Source organism: Pogoniulus pusillus, chromosome 4 (genome assembly GCF_015220805.1).
Source record: "Pogoniulus pusillus isolate bPogPus1 chromosome 4, bPogPus1.pri, whole genome shotgun sequence".
NCBI lineage: Eukaryota > Metazoa > Chordata > Aves > Piciformes > Lybiidae > Pogoniulus > Pogoniulus pusillus.
Window position 1 is genome coordinate 5,008,830 of NC_087267.1, and position 12,715 is coordinate 5,021,544.

The 12,715-nt window shown below is 42.2% G+C and overlaps 1 protein-coding gene across 1 annotated transcript in view; it reads right to left on the bottom strand.

Moving 5' to 3' along the window:
* Positions 1 to 2,542, bottom strand: part of CPED1 (cadherin like and PC-esterase domain containing 1) — a 153,913-nt gene extending 151,371 nt beyond the window's left edge. Inside the window, exon 1 of the mRNA XM_064142046.1 lies at positions 2,077 to 2,542. Within this exon, the coding sequence (XP_063998116.1) occupies positions 2,077 to 2,325 (249 nt within the window). The 5' untranslated portion in view covers positions 2,326 to 2,542. The remainder of the gene's footprint in view (positions 1 to 2,076) is intronic.
* Between the last annotated feature and the right edge of the window lie 10,173 nt (positions 2,543 to 12,715).

Here is a 12,715-nt window from a genome sequence, read left to right on the forward strand (position 1 = left end):
AATATCATTCTATGATTCCTACATGTAGATTTAATCCATAGCTTTATGGAAAACTTGTTTCCAAACTGGCTACTGTGAGTGGGCACGACTCTAAAATAAAACAGTGTAAGCTTTCCAACATGACATCTGCCATAGATGTTACTGGGTAGCCAACAAAATCAAGCAAGATAACAGTTCAGCCATCTGAATAAGCAGTGGGCGAAAACACACAATTCAACAATATGCTTTCAAAGCAAAGTGGCAGAGATTTTTGGAGGTGTTTGTCTTTTCTGTTCCTTGAAGTTGTTATTCAGCCCACACAACCACCAGAGTATTCTCTGGAAACAGAGAGCAACTCAGACTAGTATCCCAACATGTGCAAGGCATTTTGTTCATTGTGCCCTTGGGAATACTTTCAAGACAAATAGAGAGACAGCTATGGGTGGTCTTCAGAACTTGAAGAGGAATGTGTTAGGGCAGCACAAGCCAGGAAAAGATACCTCTAAGGGTTAACACATGCATTTACATCTGTACTACAGGTACAGCATGTGCATGTGATAGTCACATCCAACCATGCAGGAGGGCAGTGAGTGCAGAATGTTGTGACAACACGAGCTTCCTTCTCTTTCAAACATGTAGTGTGCCAAGTTCAACACCAGTCTACATTTTTATAAGGCAAATTTGAAAGAAAGAATTATAGATATTTTCAGCCAAGAAACATACTAGCAAAACTTTCCCGTTATTTCATCAGTTCTTACAGACTTTAGGTAGGCCAAGGTAAGATAGGAAATGTTCTTTGCCATTGCAATGGCAATGAATAAAAAGGAACGGATTGTGTCAAAAGCTGTACCACAATATGACCCATATCTGCCAGCTGTGCTTATTTCCCCTAATACTTCAATTCACATCAAACTGTTGAACAATTCCAAACCTGGATATCTAGTGGTCTAAAAGGTCATTAAATACAAAATTATGATAAATGCAGCATGCAGTAGATTTCTGCAACTTCTAAGATAAAGCTCTCTGACCTTCACAAAATCTAATTTTTTTTAAGACTTAAGGTTAAAGAGTTCATGCCAAAGTTATTTCAAATCTCTATTTTGGATTGTTGCAGAAAATGCACTATACAACTGCTCTAAAATCAATATTGCTGACCTTTCAGACTGTGAACCTTGTCTAATCAAAGAAAGAGCCTGCTATTTTTTTTTTCATTTGAATTACTTTATGTGGATGCTGTCCATAATTTGTGAGCTTGTAGATTTATGTTTGTAGTCCTAGTACAGTTGCATGTAAAACACCAGTGTTATGTTAACTTCACAGTGCAGTACCTTCTGCTCTATTAGCAGCCCTCTACAGGACTGAAGAAAACCCGAAACATTTATGGTAGCACTGATCACAGATTCCAGAGTAAAAATAACTGCCTTAGCCTGGACCATTTAACAAACCACACTTTCCAAGTGAAAAAAACACTGCCTGCATTTTTTAGGTTTTAACACCCGTTCTAGGAACGCTATACAAAATAAACATGAGGTCAGGTAACTTAAGGACAAAGTAAAATTTGTGGGACAAAGATCCCAAAGTAAATAGTGTGATTTGAAAACATGAAAAGTGCCTTTTATTTTTTTCCCCCTAAATTTCTCAAGCTCAGTTAAATCGATCTTTTCAGCAGAATACCGGTAAAGTTCAAAACTGAGTAGCAGATAACTTTAACACAGGGCAGCTGCAGTCCGGTGCTAATTAACAGCCTCAGTCACTTGCATGAAACCCCACCAGCTCCTGATTTATGTGCCCGTACTGTAAAGCCTCTGAACCAGTTCCTAAACCCAGAACAAAATATGGTTTGTGCAGCAAACTGAAATCTCCTTGGAGTCACAGAGCAATGCTATGGTTCAGCTGAAGAACTGAGCAGACGCTGTGGAGCTGGTAAGGGAGCTGTGCTTGTGCATCTGCTGCTGTCATTAGATCACCCATTTGTTTGTATACAGATCTCAGACTTCCAAGCTTAGGCTAATTTTAGCTGGACTCAGATGATCCTGCCAGACTCGCTATCCCTCACTTTGCTAATTATTGCTCAGCACTCTGCTCCAGCTGACTTACCTTTTTCACTGTTTGTGAAGTACTGCCAGGGAGGAAGCAGTGAGTGTTGCTTGAGACCTCCTTGTATCTTCCTTGCTGTGTTTTAGTCAGTTTGCTTGGTGTAATTCCATTAATGACTGCTGAAAGGATGCTGCTGGTCATGAGAGGAGTGAGGGTCTGGCAGAACAGACAGATAGCAACGACTAAAGCCAGAAGGAAAGGACGTGGGCGACAAAGCCTGCGGCACCTGGGGACTTGCCCACAAACCATGGCCTCTTTGCAGTCCTCACTTTGCCCTTTGCCACATAGCGGATGGGGTCCACGTAGCCACGTCTTGCCAGGGTGAAGAAGATCAAAAGCACACTTCACCCAAAACTAGTGAGAGTTTTCCCCATTTCTGAGCACTTTCCTGGTGCTTGGCAAGAATTTCTGGGTTCCAGAGGAGCAGAGGCTTGGGAAGTACACTCCCATGGGGGCACAGAAACGGCCTGCGAAAAAAACAACAAGTGAACAGCAACAAACAGCACCGTGCCAGGGGGCATTCTGCAAGAAGCTGGAGTGAGTTCTTCCACACCATGCTCTCCGGAGAACAGACCTGCTGTCAGACAGGTGAGGAGCAGAAATCTTCACCTCTTTGCAGAAAGAAATACTCAGACAATAGTATCCAAGAAAGCAAGAAGTTAAAGCTTAAAATGTCCTGTCCACAGCTGAAAAGAGTAAGCATGTACTAACTCTCTCAACAATCGTTTGCTGTTTTTTGCTTTCTTGCATTCTCAATTCCCACTTTGTTTTTAAAATTTCCTTCATGCCAGTCCTTTTAAATTGCCTCCTTCCTGTCAGCATGCACAGCTTTCTCTCTAACAGTGAACATTTATCTGAAAACTGACAGACTACGAAGACTTTCGTGTGCATTTGTTTTGTCCAGATTGTGAGTTCAAAGTTAGGCTTACTTACTTGGTTCTTATCCTGTTAGAAGTTTTCCGTTCTCCTCTAATGGGCTGCTGATTAAAACCACTTGGAACAACCCTGGCTCATGATCCCAGCTCATCTCACACACTCAGAAGGCAGGCACACGCACATACACACGCCATCTGAAGCCAGCTGGACCACAGATTTCATATAAATAAAGGCTGGACTGCACAGAGGGTGGAGCTAAACTAGCTCAGCTCCGGGCAGGCACGGGGTTTGGAGCTACAGCCAGGGATCTGGATGGGGAAAAAGAGATGTCCTTGCTCACGCTGCATGCCTCAAAGCCACCATCACTGCAATTTTTAGAAAACTGCTGTTACAGCAGTCAGTCTAATTGAAACAATATTAGCATCTTGCAGGCAGTAGAAATCTGAGCAGCACCTGCAATATTTTAATCCGGATTAACGAAAATGTGGAAGGAAGCAGATTTACTTGCACATAAGCATCACTGACAAAGCAGTTGTCAGTAATTTTCCATAGTAGACACATTATCTCACCACAGTGTATAAATAAAGCTTCTTACTGATGTCAAAGCAGGAAAGAAAGGAGGGTGGACAAAAATACTCCAATGAAAGCATTGAGTATCTAAGCCACAGAAGGTCTTAGTTACTACTTCCCCCTGCTGACACAGGACAGGGATGAGACATATGGGAACAGTTGAGGAACTCTGTTATCTTTATAGACCTAAACCTCATATAATCAAGTTACTTTATCCTTCATCCTTAGCTACTTTGAAAAGAAAGATTCTTTTCCTGCACTGCCTCACATATAAGAAATAACCTTTGGTGACAACTTTGGCCCAGTCTACACAATTCAACAGCAGGACTAGCAGAGGCAAGTGATAAAGCAATAAAGAGTAAAGTATATATTTGTTTAAAGTGTTGGTGTTTATTCAGCATTCAAATCCTTTTTTTCCCCCATACTAAAACTGTCAATTTACACATATAGAAAAATGCCACAGAATGGATTCAAGTCCTTGGTCTAAACCTCAGCTGTCACATGCACTGCATTTTAGTTTTCTGTCCAGAGCTGTAGTTATCTAAATTAGACTCCTGGGTTATTCTGAGCAGAAAAGAAGTACAATTGTACAGGTACAATTGCCTGTACCCTCCTGTGGTAGATGCTTGCCATGCACCTATAAAATCCTGTCTCTGCTCTATAGATACATGTTGCTTTTTCTTTACCAGCACATCACACCCTCAGGCCCCGCTTGCCAGTCTGTTCTGCAGAGCTACTGGCAAGCCAACAAATCAGTCCAGTGGGTGCTTTGGGCTAGGTCTGTGCTATATGACGGAGGGGGGTGCCCTGGGAGCTGGTGCATTCAAAGGAGGGTGGCAGACACCACAGCCGACCTGGGAGCCACAGTAGCCCATCTGCAGAGAAGTATAGCATAGTAGACTCACTTTATTGATTTAGAAAATTGTCCTGTGGTTTTGGCATGCCCTGATCTCTGGACCTACAACGACTAGCTGCGTGGGTGGCATTTGCACGGTTGCCAACTTCTCCCATATTTTCAGTAAGGGGATTTTAGTCAGAACTTAAGTGCCATTAATAGAAGACTTGATGAAAACGAGTTTACAAATATTTGGATTTACGATTGCTTCATGGTGTGGAGATCATTTCCCACTGCTAGAGTACCACACTGAAACAAAGTAATCTTTTCTGTCTTTAACCTCTTCTCCCTTCAAGACAGCAAGTAACCACGCTCTTCTTCCAGCTGAACATCATTTTTGCCTTTCAGGTACATAAGTGGCATCTTCATCCTCACATTTTCCGTAATGTCTCAGAGCTAGTTTATCCTTCCTGCAGCTATAAGATCACTCATGAGCCCCAAGTCTTCAAGAGAAGGTGACAAGTTTAAGAAGACTAATCCTGAGAAAACAGATGAAGTGATATCAGAAGAGGGCAAAGAGATCACCACCTCCTGTACACTACTGAGGATCAGCCTCCTGTTAGACTGGCTTTTCCCAGATGTTCCAAGGAGTGAGCTGGCTTTTCCCCTATGTTTTGTGGTTTCTTTTCATGACAATAGCATCTAATGCACACTTATTATGCTGCAAATACTTCCTTCAATCACAATGAGTACAATAAACAGGATTCTTGTCATCTTTTCAATCAGGCTTCCACCACATCTCAGGTCTTGTATATCTACTGACTTTTCTTTATAGAATCATAGAATCAACCCGGTTGGAAGAGACCTCCAAGATCATCCAGTCCAGTGACCAGTTCTGGTCACATTCTGACACTTCAGAAATGAAGCCAAGACTATAACAGACTTGATGATATAGACTTGATGATCTATGAAGTCTCTTCCAACCTTGGTGATACTGTGATACTGTGAACAAATGGGGACTAATTCCCTTAGCATTACCTTGTCACTTAGAAAAAGGATATAAATAGATAGTCAGGCCTACTGGGTTCCAAACTCGTGGGTCCTCAGTGCATAATACCCAAATAACCACAGGACACAATCAGCTGTAAGATCAGAAATATTTAGATAAGTATTTATGCTTGAAGGCATATGTGTGTATTTCAGAAATCTTAACAGAAAGCTGCAATTCTCCTCTTTCTGACATACAAAACAAATCAAGAATTTATTCCCTATTTGGGATTCCCAGATGTGTTCCTTCCAGTGCTTGCTCCCACTCTATGGATTAAGGGCTCTTTGATCTGCTTGCCTCTCACTCAGGGCTGCCTTCATCAGTGGTCCCTACAGCAGACAGATGCTGCCCAGTGCTTTGTGAGGCAAGGTCCTGTGAAGATTGTTTCTGCCAAACCAATCTGGTTTGTGGTCCCTACTGCTGGTACAAGTTACACAGCAGGAGAACACAGGTGAGACAGGATGTGAACAGAGGGAGGACATAAGACATTTCAGGCAGTGGCAAAGCTTGATATTCATCTCACTAGACTACTGAATATAGCCCAGCTTCCTTAATGTTTTAGGTACAAACTGGACAAAATGAGTTGTTTGTCCAGGGGCATCTCTTTGTATCTAGCCGTGTTCTTCACTACATGGTGACCACGAAACACAGGTATTTATTTGCTTACATATGTCAATAACACAGAAAGGTGTTTGATATGAAGGAAAGGGAAAGCAGCTCAATGCCAAAGTCTTAGGAAACTACTGGCTCCTGCTTAAGAGGCAAACTTCCATGTCAGGAAGAAGGAACAGATCAATGAATTTTTTGTGTCTTCCTGAGTTCAGCAGTTCCCTGATCCTTTTTGGCATCAGAGAAACAAATGGAGGACTCCTACAAACAAAAAAAGATATTGTCACCTCTATAGCATGTCTCTAAAATAAGGCTGCTTATTCTTTCAAGTACCTACAGCTGTCTCTGTGTTCTCCTCTAGTGTGTGCTGTTGCAGGTGGCTGGCTAATCTCAGCTGGCTAATGATCTCTAAAACATTTTATCAAGTTTTCCAGGTGTCAATAATTTCAGACATTTTGATCATTAAATTTTAGCTAGTTCCAGTTCAGTAAATATCCATGCAAACATACAACCCAAATCACATCATGGCCCCAACTGACTTCCATGGATAAGATGATACATATGGGTGTTCTAGGCACAAGGGAACAAGAACAATCAAAACTATTTGTACTGATGGGTATTTAACAGAGAAAATCTGTTACCCAGAAGAATTTAAACACAACCGTATCATGCAGAAATGTAGACTAACTGGTCACATCTGCCTCTCAAACTACCCATACATTTAACCAACCCCAACAAGGCCAGCCATTATTGCATCTCCTAAAGTATCTAACAGTTCAATCCAGTTCATTGCATTCTCATGGCGCTGCCAGGATATGCCAGCACAGAAATGTGTCATCTGGGGGCACTTCACATATCTTGCATGTGTGTGAGAAATCATTTTACAAGCAAATAGAGCATATGGAGATGCAAGACATTCTATTTTGTGGTTCTTACAGACAAGTAGAAAAAGACAGCAGTATGTTACTGAACTTACTGATCTGAACAACTACACAGTTTCTCTCATGAGACCAGCTGCCATGGTTTGACTGCCACAGAACAAGAAAACAGCAACCACAGTATCACAGAAATTACTTTAGAAATATCCTTAAGCACATTTTATCTTTTATGTATTGACTTTTGACAGCCTGCTCCACAGTGTATTTCTAAAAGTAAAGATGAAAATCAGGTTCAAGCATTTTTGCAGCTAAGAAAAGCAAGGTGGCTGGAATAAATACAGTGAAGGAGACCACACAAAAAGTCCCCACTGCAGGTGGCATGAGGTTTGATGAGTTCTTTGTGTTCTGACCCATGCAGAGTCACTGCTACACTGCCTTATAGCTCTGCTCTGCTGGACTGCACAGCTTGCTCAAAACACGCCTGACGGCTATTGCAGCAGACTGAGAGGCAGTGGCTTGAAAGCCGGAACTGAGGGAGGGACCTCAAGCAGAACTGCTGTGATATGGCCGGGAGGAAGCCGAACATTATACCATGCCACTGGGTGATCTTAATCATTTTGATTAAATGGGTCATGTGTAAAACTAGCATTCCAGGCAAAGGTCTGTTGAAAAAAAATACCAAAGTTTAAGAAAGATATTTTTTAGGTCTAAGAGATCAAAAAAGTTTTCTACGCTTCCCACTGAATTTGAATTAGCCAGAGGAGACAAAAAGTGAACAAGAATCAGTTTTTGTTTGTTGTCTGATTACTGGATTGGTGGGGATTGTCTCTGTGATGGTTTGGGTGTTCCCTGCCCCCCAACACTTTAGAAATCACCCAGACTAGACTCAGCCAGCTCTGGAAATATGAATGAAGCTTATATTTACAGCTAGCACAATAGACAAGCAGGTATTTACAGTATCTACAGAAATATGCACGGTAAAAGGTAATACAGAAACACAACTCCCCTCCCAGAAACCTGAGTCCCCAGAAGGGGCTCTCAACCACCCCTTCACCTTCCCCCTACCCCTCTCAACCTTACCCCAGACCCAAGGAAGAGGTTCGGCCAGAGGTTAAGAAGCAAAGGTGGGTTAGCCCAAAATGGAGGGTAAGGTTAGAGAGATGCAGTTCAGCCAGCAGCCCCAGCGAGAGTGATGTGCCGGGAGTGTGTCATCAAATGTTTTTATTTCTTGTTCCTATACATCTCAGCAAGGCTATGAGTGAAGTAGACATCACCATTGTTTTCTTTCCACAGCCTGTAATCTAGTTCTTCTCACCAAAACATTCTAGCCTGCTTCAAACCAGCACAGTCTCTTTTGTGGATTGTTTGGTTGTATTTTTTTAATTATGGAGGCATATTCTATGAATTGAGGGACATGTGTATGTTCTTAGAATTTGATAAGTTATAATCTAACCAAAATACAGTATGAAGCAGCTGAATAAGCTCACATAGATACAATAAATCATATTATTTGATGCACTTTCAAATCTGAGGCATATTGAAGAGATTACTTGTTTTGGAAAAGTAATGTAAAACCAGGTAATGCCAACAAAGACAATTAATAAAGTGTATTTAAGGCTGATAGGGAGTTTGCTTGTTTTTAAAAAGACTTCAGAAAGAGAATGACAGAGAATATTTAAAATCATGCCATCATTATCCAAATACCAAGTTACACTTTTATAATGTGCTGATGCAATTATTAAGAACATATTTAGATTACTCCTTTCATAAGTTTAAATAATACTGCTTAAGATCTAAAGAATATAGAAAAGGAAAACTTAGAATATTTTCCATTAAAAAACTCCACAGACATTCCCAGTACATTCCTCTTGCCTTCTTAACAGAAGTCTTTAAGTAAATAGCTGTAGGTGAGTGTTTGGAAAGAACTTTCAAAGCAAAACGTACTTCAGAATTGGTAAATCTTGAACATTAATAAAGATTCCAACCAACACAGCTTAAAGTTAGGTGGTTTTCTCTTTTTCTTTTGGTTTGGTTTGGAGAATCATTGTTAGTTTTTCTGTCTTGGGCTAAAACTTCTCTGAGATGTTTTCCCAGTGCATAATTTAGATGGTATTTGTCTCACAAGAGCAACTGAAGTTATAGAAGAGGCAGGCAGAACCATTCTCATCTAAGTGACTCTCTCAAAGGTAATCATTACTTCTGAAATTGGAGTTTCTGTGTGCAGAGGTTTAAGTCAACATCCAAGAAAATTCCTACTTGTTATTAAAATGGTTAAAGCATAATTTTAATTTTGGGGGGGGTGTAATTTAAAAAGAATGCCTTGCTTAACATCTGTGTACTCCTCAGTCTCTTAGCCATTGCAAGTGTATTAGGCTATCAGGAAGATCCTTGGAAAACATATGGTGTATCTCCCTAAATTTAAATAAGAACATAAGAGACTGGTCAATTCTACTAACTGTATTGACTGCAGAACACATTTTTTTTTGTCAGTTCATTCAACTATTGACTGATCCATCCCTCTATAGAATGGGCTTTAAGAGCCTGAGATTAATTTAGCTCCCCATAAAAACAACAAAGCCATTTTTAAATGAAGTCAATAATACCATATTCAGATGAATTTATCACAGCAGGAACACTCTGATTTGTCACATTTTCAAGCAAACTATCTAACATAAGGATAATCAGAGGGCTGGAGCACCTTGCCTATGAGGACAGGCTGAGAGAATTGGAGATGTTCAGTTTGGAGAAAAGAAGGCTCTAAGGAGACCTTATTGTGGCCTTTCAGTATATGAAAAGGGCCTACAAGAAACCCGGTGAGGGACTTATTAGGGTGTCAGGTAGTGCTAGGACTAGGGAGAACAGATCCAAGATAGAGAAGGGTTGAGTTAAATGAGACATTAGAAAGAAAGTCTTCACCATAGGAGTGGTGAAACACTGGAACAAGTTGTCCAAAGAGGTGGTGGAAGCCTCATCCCTGGAAGTTTTTACCGCCAGACTGGATGTGACTCTGGGCAACCCATTCTGGTGGAAAGTGTCCCTGCCCATGGCAGGGGGTTGGAAATAGATGATCCTTGTGGTCACTTCCAACCCCCAATATTCTGTAACTCTGTTATTCTAACTAGGAAAACCAAATTAAGTGTCTAGCCAATAAATACCTCGGTGCTCAGGAACAGAACTATGTGTTGTAAATGGGACTAGTTGAAATCTGAGTTTGGGGTAAAATGCACTGAGGCAGATTTAAAAGCTATTAAATAATTTATTAACAGACACAAAATAACTCCCCCAAACTCATTTACAACTCTCCACACAAGCTCTTGGGTGCGGTTGGCAGAACTATGTCACAGAATGTCTCTGTACAATGGGGTTTGGAAAGGTTTCAGACAATGTCTGTAGCAGAGAGTCTGGCGGCTTCCTTCACCGCTTGTGAGGCTGATTAGAATCCTTTAGCAGCTTGAACAAAGAGTTAAGAATACTCACTAGTCCTAATGGCTGTGGCCCAAAGCATAGGCAGGAAAATATTCAACAGAAGTCCTGTGGCGAATTCCACCTGGGCTGCAAAGTGTAATCAGCTGCTGGCTGAGGCGGCTTGAGGCGGCTTGAGGCGGCTGAGGCGACTGCGACTGCTGAGGCGATGCTGAGGCGGCTGCTGAGGCGATGCTGAGGCGACTGCGACTGCTGAGGCGATGCTGAGGCGGCTGCTGAGGCGACGGGCGGGCGAGCGGCAGATCAGCGAGGAAGGAACGAGCACGCCAGCAGCTTTTCCCCTGTTCACCCCCATTTATAGGGTAATGGCCGAGGCTAATGGTCTCATTGGCCACACAAGCACCCAATCACCTCTGGCAGTCACCCAAGCAGACACAGAAATGGCAGAACCCACAGGCTGTTGTCCTCCACAGAATGGGGTCGCACAGGCCTGCCAGGGGACACGGGCGCGGCCCCCATGTAACCCCTCTCAGGCAAAGAGACTAAGTCGCCTGGGTTTCTGTGTCCTGTTTTCCCGCCTCCGGCTGCAATGCAGACAGGCAGGTAAATGAGACAGGACATGCTCAAGCCCATTTTATGTCCTTTAGGACTATTCACCACAGTATGCCAAAGGTTCCCCAGGATTTTAACCATTTCATGAAAAAGGTACAAGTTGTTGCTGAACAACTGCACCTGCTTTAAGAATCTCCTCATTCTACTCTTAAACGTCAGTAAAAGTTTCCTTCATTGGCAGTAGCCAGTCTCATACATGTGGACAGATGCATTTGATTCAATCTATGCAGCATCGTTGAGGAAATATTTGTTTTTCCAACCTGAAACAGTTCTGTGATTCTGCTCTTTCTGGGCTTCCAGCAAAGTGGAAACAATTCAAAAAGTTTGGAAATACAACTTGAAGCTGTTTGTAAAATGGCATTTTAAAAATTGTTTTCCATTCCTTTAGAAATTTTGAAATGCATAGAATCATAGAATCATCGAATCATAGAATCAACCAGGTTGGAAGAGACCTCCAAGATCATCCAGTCCAACCTAGCACCCAGCCCTTGCCAGTCAACTAGACCATGGCACTAAGTGCCTCACCCAGGCTTTTCTTGAACACCTCCAGGGACAGTGCCTCCACCACCTCCCTGGGCAGCCCATTCCAATGGCAAATCACCCTCTCAGGGAAGAACTTCTTCCTAACATCCAGCCTATACTTTCCCTGGCACAACTTGAGACTGTGTCCCCTTGTTCTATTGCTGGTTGCCTGGGAGAAGAGGGCAACCCCACCTGGCTACAATGTCCCTTCAGGTAGTTGTAGACAGCAATGAGGTCACCCCTGCCTGAGCCTCCTCCAGGCTAAACAACCCCAGCTCCCTCAGCCTCTCCTCATAGGGTTTCTGTTCCAGGCCCCTCACCAGCTTTGTTGCCCTTCTCTGGACACGTTCCAGCACCTCAAAGGTGAGGGAGGTGGGGAGAGTGGAAGATGGGGCAAGGTAAAGTTGCTCCGACATGCCATTTGCGGGTTTGCCTAGAACACTGATTTGTTGCAGACCTATTTCTGTAGGTGTCTGACTTCGAAAGCATCAAGCAACCTACAGAAAGCACCCTGGTATTCAAATTTGTCTAACCTTGCCCGGCACTTTTCACACCATTATCATGTGCTGACTCTTAAGCATCTCTCACAGGCTTCCTGTTCAGAACAAAAGTATCATATCACAGAACACATTGGGTTGGAATGGATGTTTAAAGGTCATCTAGTCCAACCCCTGCTGCAGTAAGCAGGGACATCTCCAACAAGTTGCTCAGAGCACCATCCCTTGAATGCCTACAGAGATGAGGCTGTCACCACCTCTTGGTCCAGTGTTCCTCCATCCTATAGTAAAAACTTCTTCTCCTCATGTCAAATGTAAATCTATCCTATTTAGGATTCTCTAGAGACTTAGGTATTCAGTTCAAGGGGTGTCAACCTGTTATTTAACTTCAAATTATAGCACGGCACCAGTTTCCAGCAGAACAAATAGTTTGTTATCTCTGTTACCTCAATAGCCTCACTTGAAACCAGAAATTCCAGCCCTTAAGTGTTTTTTTTCAGACAGATTTCCAATGAAGTACAGTGGTGGATTCACTTCCTAGTTTTAGTGGAACCTTAATTACACTCACTGTTCTTTTGCTCTTTAGGATAGAAATTGGTGAAAATATTCTTTCACCAAAGTCTATTCATTATCTATAATCACATTTCCTTTCTTACATACCTACTTTAGTTTAAGGATTCAGAAAGTTTCTTCTTTTAAATTTACAAATAAATGTTGTGGCACAAGCCTGTTTTCATTTTGGTTTGGGTAAAGCCTGCATCTTCTGCAC